General features: G+C 43.5%; 1 protein-coding gene across 1 annotated transcript in view; it reads left to right on the top strand.

Annotated features, from left to right (window-relative positions):
* Positions 1–13,954: 13,954 nt before the first annotated feature.
* Positions 13,955–24,902, top strand: part of SLC26A5 (solute carrier family 26 (anion exchanger), member 5) — a 53,096-nt gene continuing 42,148 nt past the window's right edge. The window contains exon 1 of the mRNA XM_015415058.1: positions 13,955–14,006. Coding sequence (XP_015270544.1) covers positions 13,990–14,006 — 17 coding nt within the window. The 5' untranslated portion in view covers positions 13,955–13,989. The remainder of the gene's footprint in view (positions 14,007–24,902) is intronic.

Raw genomic sequence — 24,902 nt, forward strand, 5'->3', positions numbered from 1 at the left:
TTTGTCTTTTCTCTGTATTCTCTTCTGTGAAATGACATGTTGACACTGTATTTGACTTGTAACATTGTTGCTGCTGATTGTTGGGCTTCTAACAAGTCGAATGCTCTGTGTAACACAGATTCAAATGCCTAATCCATAAAAAGATAATTACAGAAGTGATTGTACAAGACTTTGATGTCCTTCATTCTTACTCTTGGATACATCTGTCGGGTATTATTGTTTTGTGGGCAGGAAAAAATGCTTAACATTTAAATTTATTAAAATAACACTAAGCAGCTGTGGATTTTCCCCTCCAAACAAAAGCGTCTGTTTCCCTTGTCCAAAAGTAAAACAATTATCCGTGGGTGATTTACTTACAGTAACTGCCATTTGGTCTCTGTAGTAATGGAGTGATTTGTAAACAGTGAGCGTTTCTTCGTGTTTCTTTGTGGTTTGTTTCTATTGCGGGTCATGTTTGTATTTTCTGATAATGTTGTACCTACACCAGCGACAGAAAAATGGACCCTACAGCCCTAAACTATATCATGAATAATTTAAAAAACATGTTTCACTCTACAGTGAACCAAGCTGAAATCCCATGCTTCAATAAAGATAATGTCAACAAATAATTTTTGTGGCACGTTTGTCTCCTGTCTTATATTGAGAAAAGGGAGTGATTGCAAGCTATGCACACCCTATAGTCCAGGGAAGTTTATGAGTGCCGTTTTAGATGAAGGAACAATTATGTCTGCTTCTGAGACAAAATTATTTTTTGCACATATGTGCGCTCAGCATAAGAACAGCCTTACATTGTTAAATGATTTAGTTAGCTTATATACTAACATTTAGACCACCACATGCCTTTAGACCATCACCATCATGTGACATTTCCTTCTGCAGGGGAATAATGAATTAAAGGGCTACAGATCCACTCACTCAACAGAACCTGGAGACGGTGAGATTTGACTTTCTACACAAAGGAGGAGGCCCACACACCCAACAGTGGGCACAACTGTTTGTTTTGTTGCTAAGCCAAATAATATCTCTCCTTATATATAATTGTGAAGTGGAGTGGCACTTTCTGAACATTCCACACACTCCTAAATCAGTTGGCTCCATGATGTGTCACTCAGAAGCTGTCTCTATCCACTGGCTGCCTTGCCTGAGTCCCACCTCCAACATTCTAAACAGTTTGCTGTTCCTCTCCCCCCACAGCCAGTCGGAACACAGAGGTCGTTTGCATATGCAGCCTGATTGGCCTTTGCCTCTAATATTCTAAACTGTTTGCTGTTGCTGTTGGGAGTCATTGAATGTGTCCTGGGGTAAAATACATATCCCAATCGTCCCTTAAATGGTCACTGGAGTTGCCAATCTCCCTGTGGGGCCTAGAGATCTCCCAGAAATCACTATGTTCCCCAGCCACAGCACATCATTTCCCCTACAGAAAATTTCCCAGCTATTACAACTGATGTCTAGATGACCAAGATCAGTTCTCCTGGAGACAATGGCTGCTTTGGGCAGTGGACTCTATGGCCTTATACCCTGCTGAGGTCCTTGCCGACCCTTTCCCTCCCCAGGCTCTACCCCTCAAATCTACAGGTATTTTCCAACCCAGAGTTGGCAACCCTGTAACTGGCTATGGAACTGTTTTCCAGACCCTTGGAACCCAGAAGACATGGCATAGGAGGAGGTGGTTTTCTACCTTAGCTGCCACTGCCTAACCCCAAATCAACATAAGTCAGGGTTAGAGTGAACCATACCTGTTACCATAAGGCTGTCCTCCCATACTACCCACTTGGGGCAGCAAAATGACTTGAGACAGCCCAGTTATTTAACTAACCAGAATAAACACAGTTTGCCTCCCTCTATTTTCCCCTTTCCTCTGCTGCCCCACCAGCCACAGTCAGGACACTCACCTGGAGCTTCCTTAGAGAGCTCGTTGTATTTCTTCCCACAACAGGCCTTACTCCTAGTATGTAATACTGTGCAAATGGTTTCTTACATGGAGCTAAGCACTAACGTTAGGTGTTCAAAAGTATGGCTAGGTTTTCAAACCTCTTGAACAACTTTAAAATATGGGAGCCAGACAGTTTATTCTCAGAGCATCTCAAGTACATTTGGTAGGTTATTCCAGTAAGTCAAGTTTACTTATATGTCTTCCTTGGTACTTTAAGCTAATAAGCTTCCAATGGCCACAAGGGCCCTGGTGGTATTGCACCTCCTCATGGGGCCTGGAGATATCCCAGAATTACAGCTTATCTCCAGACTACAGAGATCAGTTCCCCTGGAGAAAATGGTAGCTTTAGAGCACAAACTATGGTATACATAGATTCTAGTGAAATCCCTCCCCAAATTCCATCCTCCACAGATACTGCCCCAAATCTTCAAGAATTGCCCAGGCTGGAGTCGGCAGTCCTAACTGGAACTGGGAGCCAGACTCAGCTGCTGAAACATAGAAATACAGCAACAGCTCTAAGTACCTTTTATCATTCATGCAATATAAAGGGTGCCGAGCACATGTCATCAGCGCAGCTCACCAACTGCCTTGTCTCTCTCTTTTATAAGACCAATAAACCACTCTATCTATTGGCTGATAGTAATAGCTACTGGAGTATCAAACCAAAGGCTCTATAAAACATGATAACCTTATCTGTTGATGAGATACCTTGACCCAGTAAACTAGGAAGCTGGTTGACTTTATTCTTTCAGTCTTTTGCAAAGTGCCTTGTATTATATACAATGACAAGGAAGGCAGAATCACTACAAAATGTGGCTTCTTAAAAACATTCAAACACTTGCTTTTCTGTGACCATTTTTCTGTTTATCTTATGATGTAAGAAGGGTGTAGCCTTTATTCAAGCAGAGTATACTTTCCACCAAGCAAAGCATTATCATGCTGAAGTGGTAACAGCTATACTCACCTTCTAAGGTTCCGCAGGATTTTAGTCCTTTCTTAATAAAAGCACAAGTCCAAGCTGATGAGTATTAGAGATACAGTGGATTCTTAAAATCTTCTCTGTGGGACCTGCAGTGTATTTTAGGCTCCTGTGTGCTTTACTGTGAGGCTCTCTGAATGTAAAACTCTATCAGGAATGCTGGGTGTTTTAGGGAACAAATTTTGGCAAGGACTAGAATCCAGCTATAGTGGCATCATAACTAGGACACTTCCATGTGGCTCTAGAAAACTACAGTGCTGCACTCCTGCCCCCATGTGTAAAGCTTGATCCATTTAAAGGCCAATCAGAACACCACCACCCCACTGCTCCAGACGTGCTCGGGTTCTCTGTCAGGACCACACAATGTAGCTCAAGTAAAGGTTCTCCCACAGTTGGCATAATTGATTAATTTACTACATTTTTATCCCAAGCTCAGGATGGCTTACATGGTTTCTCCTCATCTTCCATTTTATCCTCACAGCAAAAAACCTGCAAGATAGGTTAGACTGAGAGTGTGACTGACCCAAAGTTACCCTGAAAGCTTCATGGAAGATTGGGGATTCAAACCAGTGTTCCCCAGATCTTAGACTAACCCTCTAACTTCTATAGCACATTGGATGATAGTTCAAGTCTGTTCCTGTTCTCTGCATTACACATTTTTTTGTTTTGCAGCCTATGCACTGTCAGGACCTGTAGAAAAGCTGTTATGGACCACACTTGCCTGGCCACAGGTCAGCCAGCACAGTGGTGGCATAGAAGAAGGAGGAGGGTTTGGGCTGGCTCACTGAAGGAGATGTTCAGCACCTAGCGCTTGATACAAGCACATGCCTGCAAGGAGAGTGGTTTTGTTCGTCTTGAAGGTGCCGCTGGACTCCTGTTTCATTTTGCAGACCAAAGTGCTTCTGCTCAGGAAGAGCGCATTGATCCAGGGAAACTGCACAGAGCAATGTGCTGCCCCATGCTGGGAAAGAAAATAATCCAAGTAGAACTAGAAAGGTAAACAAATTAGGCACTTCTCCCCATCTCGAGGCTCAAATGCATAAGTATATTTGGTATTGATCAGAAATCCAACAGCACCTTCAAGACTAACAACATTTATTCCAGCATGTGCTTTTGGGAGTCAAAGCTTGCTTCTTCAGATGCTATGAAAAGGAAATTATTCTCTACAGTATATGGAAAACTGAAGAACAGCAGGGCGAAAAGGGAGGAGCTGGGGGAAAAGAGAGGCTTGGTGTGAATCCCATCATACATCTTTCAGTTGTAATTCTCCATAAGAGACGGGAATAGGTTGTTACACATAATGGATGATGGGAGAGGTCAAAGGTTCCAGCCTCTCTTATGGGGTGCAGATAAGTAAAACATAAGTAAGATAAACAGCAACTAATCTCAATTAGGTATTGAGGCAGCTTGCACAAAAATTGGAAATACCAGCTGGAACAATAAACCCAGATTTTTGTATAAATAGAATGGAGTAGTAGCCACTTGATTGCAAACTAGTGCCCAAAAAGGACAGGACTGACAGATGTTCTTCAAAACTGAACCTAATAAATCTGGATTGACCCCTGGTGCCTAAAGGACAGGCCTTGCCCCTCCCAGACCACCAGCGGCTCTACATGGTCCTGTGCTGAGCCCCCCCTCCCCGCAGTACACACTGCCTGCTGACTCCATGGGAATGTCAGGCATTGAGCAGGGGTAGCCTGCACACCAGACAGCCCCACCTCTGGCTGGAGGCTCTCCTCAGAAAACCCCGGTGGAAGCTGCCTTCAAGTAAGACAGGCCAACGATGCCCATTGGGCAGCCTTGCCCCCCTAGACCTGCCAAAACTCCATAGGGTCCCGGGCCATCAATGCCTAAGGGGCGGCCTTCCCCCTTCCTGAGCAATAACTGCCTTAATGGAATGAATCCCTGCTCTGATCACAAGCTCCATTTCCCCCTCATTTTAAAAAAAATTAATTTTTTGACAAGTTGCATGAGTTTAGCAATATGAGATTATTGCTAGTCTCAGATCACTGAATAAAAAAAATTAAACAATGGGGGAAAGTTTAAAAGGAGCTGCATGAGGTTTAGTTCCCTGCTGGTATTGACTTGAAAAGGGGATTGGAGAGGAGTCAAACAGCAGTGTACCCGGTGGGGGGGGAAAGGATTTCAGTGCTGCATGCAAACAAAATAAAGGGGGGGGGGATCATCAGCGTGGAATGAAATTGACATGAGATGTAAAGAGAGTTGAGAGACTGGGATGGGAAGGCTAAAGCTTTGAAAACATTTTTTCCCTTTAATGCTTTAGTGAACAAAGTTTTTGGGAGCAACCATTTTGGCAGTCTCTGTAAGCCTAACATTAAAATGGCAGCTGAGCCGTATGGACCTTCTGCAAGCCGCCAAATTTAAGAATCATTTGGGATTGATCCATTTGGAGGACAGAGTGCAATCTGCACAGGACAAGCTTTTAAAAACTGCCAAGATCATGACCAGTGTGCAGGACAAAATTAGGGAAGCACGAAGACAAAACCATACAGATTTGCAAGGAAGGGCAGGAAATTAGTGTCACTATGGTATTCCAAGGAGGTCTCCCATCCAAGTATTTAGTGTGCCATCTTCTGCAGACGCAACTTGGGCAGCTTCTAAGGGCAGAGATGCTCTGCAAGGTTATCTCCCAGAAAGCACGTCAAGCTTTTTTTAGAGGTAGAAGAAAAGATTTCTGTTCCTTCAGGCTTCTCAGAATTAAGACATGAGGCTTTTGAGATTTGGTGGGGAACAGATGTGCCCAGACAGTTGTACACGGCATGCGGATCTTTACTCCATCTGTTGGCATTTTCAAGATGGATCCTAAAATGTGGTGTTTTTCATTCTTCCTAAAATGCAGTTATGTTTGAAAATTGGTGGGCGCACGGGGGTGTGTGTGTGTGTGCGCCAGAAGGTATCCTCACCTAGTCTGCAAAAAAAGCTAGGGCCGGCCCTGCAGTTGTGCTAGGGCATCAGCAAAAATACCATATATATTTTTTCAATTTAGTGGCACAAGACTCTCCAGAGCTTCTCCAAAGACATCAAAACTGGGGCCAATATCAGTCCAATAATACACTCTTAAACATTGTTATGTATGCTAATACAATTACTTTTATACTTGATTATAGTATCTAAGTATACAAAATATTCACAAGGTATACAACCTAATCATACAATATCTTAATGTTATACAATAACACGGTAATACAACAAAATATCAATTGCTGCCAACAGCTAGAAGATACTAGTGGAATTCCAAAACATGTGCTGTTAACAGTCAAAAGAATGTAGAGCTTGACAAAGCAGCCGGCTTATGCTTGGTTTCGTCTCTTAACTTCCTCAGAAGCAACTTAACTGCCTGGTATTGTGTATAAATTTTATGTTGTAATGTTATTTTCCTGGTTTCTAAAGACTTCTCAAGAGTTGCTACATTTTAATATAGGGACTAGCCCTTATTTCCTACAAAACAGAGGTATTGGAATTTAATCCAGTTATTTATATAATTGCATTATATTAAAGCAATCCTACTTACTACCTACCTTAAACCATATCTCATGTGGGACCTGTCCTTGATAGACTAAGCTTCGAAGCCAAAAAGGTCTCTCTGTTCTACTGCTACATGCTTACCATATGTATCCTAAGTGATGCCACCTGCAGAAGGCTCTTAAAGAGCCCTTCACCATATTCTATATGTCCTTGACGGACTAAGCTTCGAAGCCAAAAAGGTCTCTCTGTTCTGCTGCTGCATGCTTATAATATGTATCCTAAGTGATGCAACCTGCAGAAGGCTCTTAAAGAGCCCTTCACCATATCCTGTTAATCTGTAGTCCCTATTACTATAGATCTACCTACTAAACTTATAAAAACATGCATAGTCTATATCTAGGTTTAATCCCTTAGGATATTGTGTTTGTAGTCGATGTATCTAAAATGCCTCACGTCTTGCTAAAGCTTTTTTAACATCCACCTTATTATACTTATAGGTATCAAAGATTTCAAGTACTAAAAATTTGAAATCTGTGCAACTATGCCCCTGTTCTACAAAATGGGGAACCAATGGAGAGTCTAAATTTCTCTGTCGGATGTGAGATTTATGTTCAATAATACGTGACCGAATGGCTCACAGGATGCGGGGCGGTCAGTGATTTCTTCCACTGCTGGTGGGAATGTCCGAAAATACAGTCTTTTTGGAGGCAAGTGATAGAGGAAATCACTGCAATTACTTCTCAAAAACTCCCTCTAGACCCAAAAGTAATCTTATCACAACTCGAAGACGGAGAAACCCAGAGCATGAACATGTCAACTCTCACTTCAATTCTATTGGCCACCGCAAGATTGACCGTGGTGGCTGTTTGGAAAGCCCCAGACCCACCAGACATCAAAACATGGAGACAGAAGAGTTGGGACCATTTTGTGATGGATAGGATCGCAGAAACTTACATGGACAGGTCACGCAAATCCACAACCAAACACACTACCTTTGTCAAAACATGGTTTTCATTCATTCAGTACCTGGTAGAACATGACATAATCCCTCACAATCCCCAATACATAGAACGGCTGCGCTTCTAAACTCCTTTTGTTATTGGTCTGAAATGACCCATGCTTCTATTAATTAATTATTGAACTCTGAAATGTAACGATGTACTGAATATACTGTGTTAGTTTGCTGCACTTCAGATTATATGGCTCTCGCTTTGTTTACAGTTGACAACTTTACTATTATATTTGCTGTTTGATCTGTTTAAAAGAAAACTTTTCAATAAAAATTATATTTAAAAAAAACCTGTGATGGAGCTTCTGATTGCTGTTGGATAATTTAACTAAGCAAGACTGACAAAAGGAAGTATTTCTTCATAATTCACTCATGGAATTCAGTGCCTTAATATTTACTGATGGTCACCAGGTTAAATATTTTTTTTTAAGAATTGGACAAGGGGAAAGTGACATTACCCTGCAATGGTGAATGCCTTAGTCTCAAGCTCCTCTCCCAGTGAGGCAAGAAAACAGAAAAAAAGAGTATTTACAGCCTAACAATGGCTATAAAGATACGGAAAATAGCAGCGGGTAAAGTGAAAGACTTATCAGCTCCTCATATCATACCAACAATGCAGACACAGCCAGCTAGATTGCTAATGAGGACATTAAAAACCTCACTTTGGAGATAAAAGCAAGACAAGAGAGATAGTTTCTGTGGTGGGGGGGCAGCTTGGAGGATGCATTTAAAGTTGCTTTCTTTCCACCTCTCCCTCCCTCCCCCCATCTACTCTCTCTCTCTCTCTCTCCCCTCCATCCCCATGTAAAGTTAAATGTTTTCTCCAAGCCCTTCCATACTGCCACATTGGCTTGGCTCGGAGAAGGCATTTGTCTCTTCAAATCCCTTCTCCAAGCCAAGTCAGCACACGTTTAAAGTTAAAGGCAGATGTGTTGAACTCATTTGTCACAAGGGCCAGATATGACATAAATGTCACTTTGTCAGGCCAGGCCATGTGTGCCCTAACATGTAATGCCATGTACTGGAGACATAAACTGTATAAAGGACAGCAGATGGTAAGCTCTGAGTTGGTGTATCTTCACTGCATGGCCTCATGGGCTGGGAGGGGGGTACAAAGGAAAACCATATGGGCTGACTAGAGAGCCAGTGGTGCAGCACTGGGCAGACTTCCCACACTGCTTGACTGCTGCAGATAAGGTTGTTCTGCCATGCTGAAGCCACAATTGGAGTGGCTCTGCCCATTCCGCCTCGAGCACTCTCCTGTTCCTTCCCTTCCACTAGTTGCTGGCCACATGAGCCCTGGGCGGGCCAGTTGTAGCCCCCGGGCCTTATGTTTGACATCCCTGATTAAAGGCATTCTCCAAGCCCCTGCTCTGTGGCCCCACCCACCAGCTCGGAGAAGGCATTTATCTCTTTAAATCCCTTCTCCAAGCCAAGCTGGCTGGCGTGGGGGTAGAGTGGGGGTTGGAGAACATCTTTAAAGTAGCTTTCTTTCTACCTCTCCCCTCCTTCCTCCTTCCCTCCCCATTTATTTGCTTTCTTTCTACTTCTCTCTCTCTTTTCCCCTCCCTTCCATCTATTTGCTTTCTCTCTTTTTCTTTCTACCTCTTTCATTCTTTCCACCTTTCTCTTCCTTCCATCCTCCCTCCCCATCTATTTGCTTTATCTCCTTTTCGCTCTCTCTCACTCTTCTTTCCTCCCTCCCCATCTATTTGCTTCCTTCCCACCTTTCTTTCTCTCTTCCTTCCATCCTTCCCCCTCCCTGTCTCCCCATCTATTCACTTTCTTTGTTTCTCTCTCTCTCTCAGGCAAATAGAACAAATTTAGAGTCCAGTGGCACCTTTAAGACCAACAAAGTTTTATTCAAGGTATGACCTTTTATGTGCATGTACATTAGCAAACAAATATCATTGGACAAATAAATACCATTATCAGTATCTATTTTGACCCCTTTTGCTTTTATTTTTGGCAGTCTCATTTAATGTTAATAAAAAGGAAATTTGCATATATTTTTTAAAAGTGTGTGTAATATTTGTTCATGTCTTGCAGCTCTCAAACTTTTGAGGTTTATTCTATGGGGCTCTTACGTTAAGCTTCTCCAGGTCAACAACCCTAGCCTCAAGGGAACGAACCTGCTCCCTGAAAGCCACAAGCTCCAAACAGCGAGCACACACCCATGATTTCCTTTTAAAAATATATATTTATGATTTCAACGTCATCATAAACAGGTGTATCTGGTACAATATTAAAATTACATACAGCGAGTTATCACATTATTTTTTTACCTAACCAGGTATATAATCTGTTCCTCCTTTCTCTAAACAGGTCATCGTCTTTCCCTTGTGGGATTATTGACAATTTGTCCATCTCCGCTATATCCAACAATTTAGATATTATATCTTCTTTGGAGGGTATTCTTTTCGATTTCCAATATTTTGCAAACATAATACACGTTGCTGTTAATATATATGTTATTACATATTGATCATTTTTAAACCTTATCTGGTAGTATATTTAACAAAAAAAAACTTCTAGTATATATGGTAATTCTATGTTCACAATTTCATAAATTATTTTATACACTTTGCGCCAATAATTTTGAGTTATATGGTATCACCACATATGATAAAAAGTTCCTGCACTGTGTTTACACTTCCAACAATTTTTAGACATATTTGTATAACATTTAGCTATTCTTTCTGGTGACCAGTGCCATCTAAAAAACATCTTATATATATATATTTTTTATAAGGTATTGCTCTCATAAATTTTATGGCTTTCCATATTTTGGACCAGTCATCTATATCTACATTATGACCTAAATCTTGCATCCATTAAATCATTGGGGCTTTTACTACTTCATCTCGTAAATAATCCTGGAGAAATAAATTATATAACTTCTGTATCATTTTATCGCTAGAGGACAACCAAATTTTGTCTAAGTCAGTTTTTGTTTCTTGCCAACCAGTCTTTTTGTCTTTATTATATCTAGAGTCTGAGTGTTTTCCCACCACAGCAATTTAATATTTAGCATATTTAGTTCTTCTTGAGTTTTCAAAGTATTATTCTTATCTAGTAGTGTTTCATAGGTCTCTATTTTTTCTTTTGAAAGTAATGTAGGTTTTATAAAGGCATCCAATGGGGATACCCATTTGGGTATATTATTATAATAACATCCTTTTATCTCCTGCCATACTTTTATTAAGGCACCACGTACAGTATGTTGTTGAAAGTTACTATGTGTTTTTTTCTTTCTCGTACCAAATGTATGCATGCCATCCCATAGCTAGATTATGACCTTCTAAACTTAAAAGTCTTCTGTTTTCTAATGTCAACCAGTCTTTAATCCATCCCATGGCTGCTGCTTTATAATATCAGTTCCAGTTAGGTATTCCCAGACTTCCTCTTTCTTTCTTATCTTGAAGAATCTTCCATTGTATATGAGCTGGTTTATTATGCCATAGAAATCTTCTACATAGTTTTCCTAGCTCTTTAAAAACATTTTGGTTTCTCAAAATTGGTGTGTTTTGTGCTAAGAAGAGGAATCTAGGGAGGATATTCATTTTTATTGTAGCGATTTTCCCCATAAGTGACAGATTTAACTCTTTTCATTTCTGGAAGTCTCTCTTAATATCATTCAATAATTTTATATAGTTATCTTCTATCAGAGTATTCTTTTTGTTGGATATCACAATACCTAGATATTTCACTTTTTTAGCTATTTCCATCATAAAATTTTTTGTATTTATTTATTTAAATTTCTGCCCCGCCCTCCCCACAAATGGGCTCAGGGCGGAAGGGCACCAAGTGCGTCAATACATAAAACCAAGTAAAACAAGATAAAATCGAATAAATATCAAAATTTCATAAAGTGCTCTTTGATCTCTTTCCTTCTGGGTACAGTTTTTAGTTATGATGTTCTTTTTTTACAGTTGATTTTTAGTCCCGCTACTTGGCCATATTCTTGGATTATGTTCATAAGGTATGGCATTGAGGTAATTGGATCTTCCAGTATAAATACCAAGTCATCCGCAAATGCTTGTAATTTGAATTCTTCTTCTCTGACCTTTAATCCTTTAATCTGTTCACTTTCTCTCACTAAATCATTTAATGCTTCTAGCGCAAATATAAATAGCAGTGGAGATAGTGGGCAACCTTGTATTGTACCCTTTTGTATCCTGATGTTTGAAGTCATATCTCCATTGACGAGTCCCATGTAATTAGTTTTTAGAAATTAGCCACAGTCCCATGTAATTAGTTTTTGGAATAAAAATTCCCATCTTACATTATCAAACGCTTTTTCAGCATCAAGAAACATTAAGGCCATTTGTTTTTCTGGATGTAATTCATAATATTCTAATACGTTAAGGATGATTCGGACGTTATTTTTATTTGTCTTCTCGGTAAGAATCCTGCCTGATCTTGATGTATGATTTGTACCAATACTCTTTCCAATCTGGAAGCTATAATTGACGTAAATAGTTTATAATCCGCATTCAACAGAGATATAGGTCTATGATTTCTCAGGAGGCCATCCTGAGATCAGCATCTCGTTGAGTGAAACCTGTTTTTCCCACAGTTGAGGCTCTTGATGCATCAACTGAGGTTTGCAGCAACCAATATCCCAAACTTGAAGGACTATTTATTATTTTTCCCATTCAGAACTTCAAAATATTCATACGGCGGTTTGGCAAGCATTCCAGTGGGCGGGGGGATGCATGAAGCCTCTCTCTAGGGGACGTACTAAAACTAAAGACAAGCGATTGCCCATAGGGAATACATGAGTGGACAGCAATTGCCCATAGGCAATACATGAGTGCCAATAGAGAATGCATGATTGCCCATAGGGAATAATGAAGAGTAGGCGTGCCCATAGGGGATAATGTACATAACTGCCAATAGAGAATCCATAATTCCCAATAGAGAATCCATGATTGCCCATAGGGAATAATGAAGAGTAGGCGTGCCCATAGGGGATAATGTACATAACTGCCAATAGAGAATCCATAATTCCCAATAGAGAATCCATGATTGCCCATAGGGAATAATGAAGAGTAGGCGTGCCCATAGGGGATAATGTACATAACTGCCAATAGAGAATCCATAATTCCCAATAGAGAATCCATGATTGCCCATAGGGAATAATGGAGAGCAGAGCACACCTGACCATAGGGTATAACGGAGTCCACGTTTTGCACAATGAATAAGGGAGACCACATGTGGACGTGAGGAATAAAGGAAACCACACTTGTCAAGAGGGAATAAGGGAGACCACAGGTGCCAATAGGGAATAAAGGAGACCACGCTTGCCCACAGAGGATATTGGGGTCCACACTTGCCCAAAAGGAATAATACAGACCAAACTTCCCCATAGGGAAAACGGAGCCAATGCTTGCCATAGGGATTAAGAGAGAACACGTTTGCCCATAGGGAATAATGGAAAACATGCTTGCCCATAGGGAATAATGGAAAGCATGCTTGCCCATAGGGAATAATGGAAACCATGCTTGCCCATAGGGAATAATGGAAACCACGCTTGCCCATAAGGAATAAAGGAGAGCACGCTTGCCCATAGGGTTGTGAAAAGCACGCTTGCCCATAGGGAATAATGAAAACCAAGCTTGCCTATAGGGAATAATGGAGACTACCCTTAAGAGGGACATACTAAAACTAAGGACAGTGATTGCCCATAGGGAATACATGGGTGCCCATAGAGAATAATGGAGAGTAGGCTTGCCCAGAGGGGATAGTGCACTACATAATTGCCAATAGAGAACCCAAAATTGCCAATAGAGAATCCATGACTGCCCTTAGGGAATAATGGAGAGGTTGCTTGTTCATAGGGGATAATGGAGTACATAATTGCCAATAGAGAATCCATAATGCCCATAAGGAATAATAGAGAGGACGCTTGCCCATAGGGGATAATGGAGTACATAAGGCAATATTGCCCAGAGGTCATTCCAGCTCCCCAGCTCTCGTTAGGGGCTCTTTAAAAAGTTATGGCCAGCCGCTTTCGGTGGCAGCTGCAACGGCGGCGGCGAAATGTTCCTGCTTTGAGTTGTCTTCGTAAGTCTCTTCTTCTCCAAGCAACTCGCACTGACTTCTATTTAAACCTCCTCTTGCACAGATACAACGAACTCAGATTGTTCTCTAATTTTCCTTTTCGTCTCAAGCCCTCCGCCCGGTTTCTGGGAATTTCAGTCTGCGCTCTTGCGAATGCAGCTGTGTATCCGACAATCAATCAGTGTATCAGACCCGGGCTCCAGCAGTCACAGACAGTGGGTCCAACCTCGCCACAGTCGACTACCGCACCGTCTTCCCTCTCTGCAAGCTTGCACGCCGGCCACGAGGCCGGCCGCCCTTACGCCCCGCGCCCCGTCGCCTGCTGGGGCTTGTAGTGCTGCCGTGACCCTAGCGCCAGGCGCCTGCATTGCAGTGGGAACTACCCGTCCCAGCAGGTCGCGCACCGGGGCTGCTCTCGCTTGGAAACCTGACAACGGACGGCCCCTTTGGGGGAGGCGCTTCTAGTTGTCTCGCTGTGGATGCGCTCGAGCAGCCGCTGTTTCCCGGGCTTGGATGCGAGGCCGGCAGAGGTGGGTAAGCTGCGCGTGCAGGGATGAGGACCGGACCGTTTGTATTTTGTACCTGTGCTCCGGAGCATTTCTGAACGGCCCCTAGGTACAATACGGGGCGGGAGTGGATCCCTCAAAATTATACGTGCTTTGAAAGACACAGGCGCGAGGCCGGGAGAAAATGATGGCAATCCAGTTCTGGGGGGCGGGGGAGGAAGCCTCCGGGCTTTTTCTTGATGCTTACCTGGGATTTTTCTGCTTCTTAAATTCTGCCTTCTGGTTTGGGTTGGGGTCAGGGTGTGTGTCAGAGCACTCTGTACATGTCCCATACTTTGCAGAAGTCAAGGGTGAGCCCTGACCTTGGAACAAGGGTGCTGTGATTTTATCTGGGAGTACCAAACTTAGCTATGTTTTGCTGTGTTAATTCTGCTGCTTTTCCAGTTTGGCCTCTTTACCAGAAGTTGCTGGAAACTTCTCTTGTGCCACGTTGACCTTGGCACCTACAGAGGGGCTTTTTGGAACCTATTTGGAGTACAACCCATCCTTTAGGATCCTTGCCTGATCCCTTCTGCCGCTGCTCCAGTTTTTCCATCTGTCCTCCTTTTCTTATCCCTTATTCTGTTTACTGTCGGAAATTGCTTTCTGCACTTCCTCTTCTGACCCTTCCCCGACTCATTCATCCTGCTTCTGTCTTGCTTCTCTGTTTGTTTAATCACACATCATCAGGAGGAGGGTAAGACAGATCAGTGTGGTTGGAATGCAGAGAAGACAGGCTAGCTAAGTATTCTGGTTTGTATTGGGGGTGTGTGTCTACATTCAGAAGAACCACTTACTGGGGACTAGTGCTGTGGCTGCAGCTTAAGTTCTGGGCAAACAAGAATTCTTGATCAAGGGGGAAGCCCATTAATCACCATCTTTGGGGACTTTCTATTCTCTTAAAACCGTGTGTTGGGAAATTGGTGTAAAGTTCACAAGCTTTTTCGTTTTGTTTTGTTTAAAGACTGGTGAGGACAGGGGGAAAATATTCTCTGCCCTTCAGTTGTGATAATATGGCCAATGTAATACTTTTTAAAAATGGTTTTCTTTGGCAAATGTAGAAACCTAGCAGATATTTCTGAAATCCTGCTTGTTTTATGCTGCCTTCTGTCCAGGGTCTCAAGGTTTGTGCACACTTTGTGAAGCGATTACATTTTGAGAATTGCACAAAAATCTTTAGCTGATCAGAATCCCTTTGATGATGCAAGATGAAAGCGTGTACTGCTGATGGCAGGAGATCTTCTGCTGGATAGTTCTCTGTAGTTGAGTGAGTTGAGCAGGTAATTAATTCACAAAGTGCCTTCTTACAACACGCAAACGTTCCAGGCAAAAGCTCTTGCCCCAAGAGGAGGAAAGGCCTGGAGCACCTTTTATATGAGGAAAGGCTGTGTGGTTTGGGGTTGGTTTTTTTTTTTCAATTTAGAGAAACAGTTACTGGGGTGGGGTGGGGAGAGGAGCACAGGATAATGATGGAGAAAGTAGGCAGGGAGAACTTCTTTTGCCTGTCTTATCTGAGAGCCAATTGATTCAGGATGGACAGAAAGAAATACTTGTTTATTCAGCGAGTGATTAAATTGTAGGATCTACCGTGATAGCATGTAGTGATGGCCACAAGTATAGATGGCTTTGAAATAGGATTAGAGAGATTTCATGAAGATTCAGGTCCATCAGAGGGCTACCAGCCATACTGACTAGCTGTTTTAGGGCTCAGTTTTAAAGTGCTGGCATTGACTGATAACCTGGACCCACAAATCTGAAGGAGTGCCTCTCCCGACATTTACGCCTGCACAACTTGCATAGCTCCCATCAGTCTCTTCTATCAGGGAGTGAGGGAGATGTGTGCAGCATCAGTCCCTTCCAGAGCATTTTCCTCGACTGCTGAAGCCCTCTGGAACAAGCTCTCTGTCGTTACCCAGAAGCTGGCTGGGAGCTGAACCCCGTTGCAGCTAAGTTATCAACACACAAGTCTACTTAAGGCTCAAATCGTTTTTATTTTACACCACTTGCATTCAGAAGATGATTACTCATAATCCAAAATGGTGACTGGGTGGGAGGTTACATCTTCAATGTTCAGAGTCTACTATATGTGTGGTGGAACAGGCCCGCTTTGACTTACAGACCCTGTTTTGCTGACCCCCTCCTTGGCTTGTGCCAGTTCCTGGAGGGTGCTATTCCACTTCCTTCCACTAGGGAATGTTGTCATCACTGTCCTTTTGGGGTCTTCCTGCCAGGAGGGGCAGACTCCTGACACCCCTTCTCAAACTGAGGCCCTGCCTCTGGTCTCCTGCTACCCAGCGCCTGGGTACTATAGGGACCAACTTCCTTCTTTGGGGGGGGCCCTGGAGAATTGGCAATGGGTTCCTTGACTGCTTGGCTTCCCCCTTCCTGGGACTCCCATCATAAAATAGCATGGTCTAAGGCAGTTGGGCAAGCTATGTGGTCCAGAGAATGCTACCAGCTTCAAAGAGTAAAATATTTATTAAAAAGAGAAAAAGGTTACAAGGGGTGCATTCAGACAGGCCATTTGGTCCACTTTCGGCACGCTTCAGTAATGGATTTTATATCCACGTTCACACACCCAACATCTGCGCACCGTCCCCAGCCGTCGCTTTCTGGCTCAAGCCCCCTTTAAAACAGAGTATTTTGTTACCAGGTCCCCAAATGGTGTTTTCCTGATTCTCCGGTTCTAGCTGCACTTTTGTGACATCTGATCATTCCTGCGGTGTTGAGCCACTTCCAGTTTAAACCCCCTCCCCACTTGAAAGCTGCCTGAGGCTTCCGCTTTTCACCCGCCATTTTTAAAATGTGTTAGCGGTCTGCGCATAGGCAGAGCTCCACCACTGCGTCTAGAAAACCGACATTTAAACAGTCACTTGTTTTAGCATTTAGTTGAGTTCGGGATCTCACGGAGGCCATTTTCGGGTCAAACATTTAAAGGGAAGTCTTTTGTTGGAGGGGTTGGATTGATTCACCCTGGTGGTTCTGCACATGTGCCATGATAGTTTCCCCCCCTTCTACGGAGGGGCGCCTATGCGTATGCGCAAACTGAGGGAAAAAAATTTAAAACCCGCCGACACCCGCGCCCACGCGTCAGAAGTGTAGACACTGGGGAGCGACGTGACTGCATGGTGAGGTGGGATAAGGGAGGTAAGTGTGATTGCGATTATCCAGATCAAATATAATCTGGTTAGAGCCAGAGCAGTGTAACCCACTCTCAGCACGCCGTCTGACTGCACCCAAGCACACTTTTAGCACAGCAACCAGAAGGACAAAGAAAAGTTGGTGAGAAATATATCCTTCTTTCCTTGGTTCTAAAAACATACTCTACTAGAAGCAGAAATAGAGTCGGAACGTGCAAACTTAGTCAGTTACACAAGATTCTAAAGATGTCCCATTACTTCAGGCTCCCTGCAGCCAGCGGGCTGGGCCAGGCCACATGGCTAAGATGGCTCTTCCAGGGACCAGCACCAAGAGACCCTTCCCCCTGAGAGCAAGCACTTTTATTAAACCTCTGACTCCACCCATTTTACATCACTCTCTCCACTCCCTTTGACCTGGTCCACCCATGTCACACAGGTGGACCCTGGGACATCCAGGTGCATCCTGGGGCATGCAAGTGTATCCTGGGAGCCCTTCTGGATGGCATTCTGGGAAATCTCCAGGAGTCACCTGAAGATTCCTAACACCAAATACCTCAGTAACCTTGCAAGCTGAGTTATTTGCATAACCATGACTGGTAACTGACCTAGCTTCCTGCCCTTCCAGAGAGAAGAGAAAAAACCCAGTAACACTTTAAAAACTCGGGGGGGGGGGGGGTGTGTTTCTCCACAATATGACATAGTTGTGAAAAGAGACAATTCTGTACGTCTCCCTAACCGCTAGTAGATTTCTAACAAAGCATGGATATAGACTAATAAAAACTTTGGCGGGGTGTTAGCTACTGGAAAGGAAGCCCATAACCAATGAGGAAGGTTATCTCAAAACATATGACCTATGGGGTTAATGGACTACATTTCCCATCATGCATTCCCTTAAAGGTAAAAGGACTATTTTGCTCTAAATACAAACTGGTAGCTGCAGTTTGGAATTCTATGGATTCCACCATCAACATGCTTTGCTAGTGGAGTACTATGACTATAATGATATGATTACAGGATACAGAAACTAAAGACATTATAAGACAAATTAAAAAATGTGTAAGGAAGTTGGATGTTACAAATACATCTATTAGGGCACACAGGATATGTTCAACATTCCATTTGGGAATTGCCCTCCCGATGCAACTGCCGAAATATTTTTATCAATTGACAGTCCCAAAACTAAGAAGAGCTTTTACTTTGGCAAGAATGAACATTCTTCCCTTGGCAGTTTTGGAGGGCAGATATAATAGAGTATCATATGCTAACAGAACATGCAGATGCTCATATGATACAACTGAAATAATCGAACATATGATTATGGAGTGCCCTATATTCAAAGAGTTGAGGGCTAATTTAGTCACCCCTTTATTTAAAGATATGGAACCGTGTGAGCCCAGGTGTCATGGCTACTGTTGAATACAAATGATCATGTCACCCTCTCAGTGGCAAAATTCATAGGTGCAATAATTAAATATAAGCGAATTAATACTGAGTAAGGTCTTTTAAAAAATTAGTCCCAGTTTCTACTTGAGGTGATAGCTGTATGAGCAGTACTAGACAGACAGACAGACAATAACTATGCATATATGCCATGCTACACTGTTAACTAAAGATCTAGGCAGGGATTAAGGCATGCAAAACTTGATCTTCAGCCTTTGAGTTCATTCTTTGGTACAAGCAGTACCATGTCGGTGATCAGTTTGGTGAAAGTCTTTGGGCTGTCATATCTAACGACAAGGACTTCAATCTTGTGTACTAGTTCATCCGTGCTGGGCAAGGTACAAACTATGCATCCCATGGGCCACGAATTTCTGGGCACGTCTTTGTCTTTCAGCAGAATCATATCTCCTTCCTGCAGGTTGGGTTCAGGGGTTTCCCATTTATGCTGGCTCTGTAGAGTCGGAAGATAGTCTTGTGTCTGTCGCTTCCAGAAGATGTTAGCAAGGAGTTGAACTTGTCTCCATTGCTGTTTGTACATATCTTTGGTGACAAAATCTCCTTGGGGTGCTGGCTAGTCACCTGTTTTTTTGCATCAGTAAGGTGGCCAGTGTGAGGATGGTTGGGTTCTATGGATCTGGAGACACTGGAGCCAAAGGTGTGGCATTGATGATAGCAGATACTTCTGCTAGGAGAGTAGTCGAAGTCTCATGGGTGAGAGAATGGGTTCCTGCCATCATTGAGCTAAAATTCTCCATGAGATGTCAATCATGTGCTCCCACACTCCTTCCATGTGAGATGTGTGAGGATTGAATATCCACGTACAGTTCTGAGTACTCAGGTAGTTGTCAAGTGCTGAGTTGAGGTTGGTGCATTCGTTTAATTCCAGCTTTCTAGAGGCTCCTATAAAGTTTGTGGTGCGGTCAGACCTGAGTAGGTAGATGGGTCCACATATGGCGAGGAGTCTTCTAAGGGTGTTTATGAAGCTGGAACTGTCCATGGACTTGATTACCTTGATGTGGACGGCCAGGATGCTCAGACACGTGAAGGGCACCACCCAGTGCTTGCTGTTGGCCTGCCCTCCCCTAGTTTTGCATGTCACCACGCTCCAGGGTCCAAACATGTTGAGACCTACGTTGGTGAATGGGGGCTCCGTGCTGAGCTGGTCTGGTGGTAGGTCCGCCATCTTCTGTTGCTGATGTTGCCCCTTAAGTATGGATTACTGCTCTGACAATCCTCAGGCCCACTGCTCTGATCGCTCCTTCCATAAAATGATGTCCTGGGTGATGGACCTGTTTGTGGTGGTGTTGCACCAACAGCGTGGTGATGTGTTGTCAAGCCTGAAGGATGATTGGATTCTTCACTGCTGGATCCACATCAGCTTTTTTTAAGCACCCTCCTACTCTGAGTAGCTCGTAATTGAGATGGGGGCTCAACTTGAGGAGGGTGCTGGTCTTCGGTATTTCTTTCTCATTCTTGACACACTCAAACTCCTCCAGGTGAGACTTTTATTGTGTGCTGTGTAGGATTAGCTTCTCTGCCAGGTATCTTTCATCTGGTGAGGTTGGCTTAGTGTCCCAGTGATGTGTGAAGTGGATAAGATGTGCTACTCCTAGAACAAGTGGTGTCCATCTGAAGTAGTGATCAAAATGGCGTGCTTCCAGGTGACTCCCTGTCTTGACCTCCGTCTTCATACAGATGACCTGAGGCTGAACATTGGCGTCCTGGTCTGGGGCTAAGAGCTCATAGTGCTACTTCTCATGTTGCTGAGGGCTATCTGGATGTAGGAGGAATTCAGGGCCCTTTAGCCAGGTTGACTCAGCCAGCTGAGATGCCGGGATTGATCGCATTGTGTGGTCAGCTGGGTTCTGATCTGTGGGAATGTATCGCCACTGTTCAGGGTGCGAGGACCACCTGATGCATTCCACTCTGTTGCTCACATACACATAGAAGCTCCAGCTCTGATTGCGTATGTAACCTAGTACCACTTTGCTATCCATATAGACGGTAGTGGTCTCAAACTTGAGATCCATTTCTCTGTCACTTATGCCAGTTCTACAGCTAGCACAGGGCTGCAGAGCCCAGCCTTGGAATGGTATGTCCCTGTTGTGGTGCTAGTTTGGCCTTTCCCAGAATAAAGCCCACGTAGATACAACTCTCCCCGCCGGTGACCCTAAGGTATGTGACTGCTGCTGTCACCTTGGTTGATGCATCCAAAAAGATGTGCAGCTCTCTGTGGGAGGCGGCAGTAGGTGAGATTGGAATGTAATGCATGTATACCTTGCAGACTTCTGGGGGAGTTTCTCCATGCTTCCCAGTCCTGCCTCTGGTTGAGAGGAAGAGGTTCATTCCAGTCCTTGGTTCCCAGGGAGAATGTACTTAATAGGTGCTTCCCTTGGATGGTCACTGGAGCTGCGAACCCCAAGGGATCAAACAGGCTGTTCACCATTGACAGAATACCTTGTCTCTTGAACTGCTGTCTCTTGAACTGCTTCTCTCGAAAGGTGACGGTGGCCTTCTTCAGGTCCCAAGTTAGTCCGAGGCTGCCTTGGACAAGGGGGGGGGGGGCGTCACCACCAATGCTCCCTCTAAGCTGTGGAGTCCTATGAGCAAAAATTCTACTTTGTGAGCTATTGGCATTAAAGTTGTGAGCGAGCGATTTGGCCACTGCATCAATTAGTTTGCTCTGGAGACATTCTTCCTGAGCTAAGACAAAAGCGTGTGAGCTGGAGGCTAAAAAACTGTGAGCTAGCTCACACTAACTCAGCTTAGAGGGAACAGTGGTCACCACCCAGGTCTAGATCCTTCAAGCCTTTGGCATGATCTTCTGGATCAAATGCATCCAACATCTGTGTATTGTTGGCGGCTGTTTTGTGCAGCTTGAAGTTAGCTACAGCCAGCATCTGCTGTGTCCTCTTTAACAAGTTGATGGCTTCTTCTGGGGTGTGTACAGACTTCAGCCCTTTATTGACATAGAAGTCCCATTCCATGAACTGCCTTGATTCCAGGTCATACTTCCTCTCCCCTATATGCGCAGTTTGGTGTAACCCATAGTTGGCGATCGCAGGGGATGATCTGTTTCCAAAGAGGTGTACCCTCATGCAATATTCAGTGATTTGCCAGTTATGCTGCTCATCGCTGAACCATAAGAATCGCAAGTAGTTGCAGTGATCTTCTCTGATTAGGAAGGAGTAAAACATCTGCTGGATGTCTGCCATGACAGCTATGGCTTCTGTCTTGAAGTGGATAAGCATGCCGAGTAGTCTGTTGGTCAGGTCCAGCCCCGTGAGAAGGACCGGGTTCAGCGAAAAACCTTGGAACTGGGTGCTGGATGGTATACTCCGAAGCATGGGAGATATCAACATTCCTTGCCTCTTTCAGTGGAGGCGTGAGTTCTGCATGTTTATTCTGTAGCATTTTGTCCATGAAATCCACAAAATGGATCTTCATCTTGGCCTTCCTTGCCAGAGGCCTGCACAAGGTATTGAGTCAAGATAGGGCTTGTTTGCGGTTGTTGGGTAATCCCTGCCTAGGCATGTGGAAAAGGAGCAGAGCATCCCAACTTCTGGAGCTGTCTTGCCTAAGTTCCTTTTCCATCAGTTGCAGGAACTGTCTGTCTTCCATAGAAAGAGCAGGCTCATTGTCATATTTGGTTGTTTGGAACACTGTAGCTCCCAAGAAAGTCCTTTTCGGTTAGCGTGAAGTGTTTTGGACATAGTTTCAAGTGTGAGGCTTGCCTGTTGTCCAAGACACTCATGGCGAAGACACTCATCTGTTCTGGTGTCTCCAGGCGATCTACGCACATGTTCCCCATGACAACCCGTCCTAGCTCTAACCTCTGGGCATGTGGTGTGCCAGGAGTCCCTCTGAGCAGCTCATGGCACGCTAGCCAGGATGGGAAGTTGACTTGTGATTGGTCAAAGTAATTTATAAATGTTTTGATAAATCAAATCTCATTTTTTCACTATTTATCACAAAACCAGAAAACAAGGATTTTCTTGTGTGGATCCTACCACTGTCCTATCACTCCCCTGAGCAAATGGTGAAGCCTTCTTATTTCCTTGGAGGAAAACCCATTTAAGTTGGAAGAAGGATCTTTAAGCTGGAGGAAAGCTCCTTGGGAGATAGTTTTATCTTCCATCTATCTATATTGATAATTGGTGGAAAGTGCTGCCTCTCCAGTCACAGCCGACTTAACAGCAATCCAGTTTTCAAGGCAAGAGATGAACAGACGTGTTCTCCATTGTCTGGCTCTGTGTAGCAACCCTGGACTTCCTTAGTGGTCTCCCATCCAACCAGGGCTGACCTCTTCTGACATCTGACAAGATCGGGCTGGCCTGGGCCATCTAGGTCGGGATGTAATAACTGTTAATTGGTATTAAAACACACACAACAGTGTGGGCATGCAACTCTAGTCAGCTGGACAAAGCATTTTGGTGTTTGCATGGAAGTTTTCTTGATAGGAGGTGCATTATATGGAAAGTTAGTCACTGCATGGCTATTCATTGAGCTTTATAACTAGTGATTATCATTGTGCTAACAAGGCTGTAGGGATTTAGTACATCAAGCACAGCAAAGAATGACACTGTTTTCTCCTTCTGTCTTCCAGTACATGGATTGTGACATCATACCAAGGAAAGGTGTGAACACATGCCTGGGTTCCCTGATGCTTGACAACTGGGGTGGAATCCCAGAAACATTACCATTGCCTAGAAAGCAATGTATTATCCCGGTGGGGAACGAGGGGTTAGGGTTGCCAGATTCAGGTTGGGAAACTCCTGGAGAATAGGGGATGGAGTTGGGGAGGACAGGGACCTCACTGGGGTACAGTGCCGTAGAGTCCACCCCCCAAAGCATCCATTTTCTCCAGGGGAACTGATCTCTGTAGTCTGGAGATGCACTGTAATTCTGGGGGATCCCCAGGTCCCAGTTGGAGGTTGGCATCTCTACCCTGAGCCCTGACTGATACTGGAGAATAGGGAAGCATTATTAACTACAGTCTGCTGCATTTGCAAGGAGGATGCCTGCTTCTTGATCTGGGAGCTGATCAAGAAGAAACAGAGGTGTTGCTTTTTGAGTATGGAATTCATGTCCATCTCTTGTTCCAGCTGCTTTTTTCCCTGAGGGACTAATAGGTACTTCAGTTAGGAGGCATATGTTGTTTCCTCATCTTTTAACTGGCAAAAGCTGTGGGAACTTCGTCACAAGCTCCTTATTGATTATTTCAGGTATTGACTCTGGAACACTAACTTGACTGGAAGTTTCTTTTGTGTTGTGACCCTGCCAAGAAATGGGTTAAGTCAGTGTAATCCTCGAGCCAGTGTCAGCATGAAGACTGTAATGGAACAGCTTTCTTTGTTCCAGAAATTACAGAACATGGACCAGAATTTATACCTTTCCCACTGTTTTCTCAGAGGGGAATCTTCAGGCCTTTTATGAAGAAAACTGGAGCCATTGCTTATCTAAATGGACTGTAGGAAGGCTTTGTTAGCACACGGCTGAGGCTCAGTGAGTATCGAACTGTTTAATCAGGGTGGTATATCAGGATCATGTGATTCAGAAACAGGCATTAACAATCTTCTAAAAATGACCTCTGTGGAGAACAAACTTGCATGCAGGCTACAGGCCTATGGGGGACTCCCAGGGACAAAAGCGTTTACTTGAAACTACCACTGCGGATTTGAATATTCTTAATTTTCATTTAGACATGTAATTAAGCATAAAATGTCAGTCATCGATAAATCACTTGTTGATCCTGAAAATCAGTAATAGTTAGAATGTCAGACTAGGATCTGAGAGACCAAGGTATGAATTCCCACTCTGCCTTGAAAACTTGCTGGATTCTATTCAGAACAATGTACATTTGAGAAATTATTATGCACTTTAAGTGAGAAACTTATTAAGAAAATGTATGGTATGTTGATGCAACTGAAAATGCAGGACAAAGTAGTTAAAGAATGTATGGTTAGATGGATGTAAAATGTGGGGTATAACATCAAGCTCTCTTAGTGGAGTAAAATATGGAAAGTGAATATTACGTTGACTAAATCTAGATATGAAGATTTGAAGATAATCAGGAAAGATAGAATAAAGACATTTAAATAGAGGGCCACATGACCACAGAAACGTCTTCGGACAGCGCTGGCTCTTCGGCTTTGAAACGGAGATGAGCACCGCAACCCTAGAGTCGGATTCGACTGGCTTTCGAGCAAGGGAACCTTTACCTTTACTTTTACCTAAATAAGTATAAGTAATTATACAATATGGAAGATATACGTGATGTGCTTATGTATATGTTTATATT

Source organism: Gekko japonicus, unplaced genomic scaffold (genome assembly GCF_001447785.1).
Source record: "Gekko japonicus isolate JY-2015 unplaced genomic scaffold, Gekko_japonicus_V1.1 scaffold5, whole genome shotgun sequence".
Taxonomy (NCBI): domain Eukaryota; kingdom Metazoa; phylum Chordata; class Lepidosauria; order Squamata; family Gekkonidae; genus Gekko; species Gekko japonicus.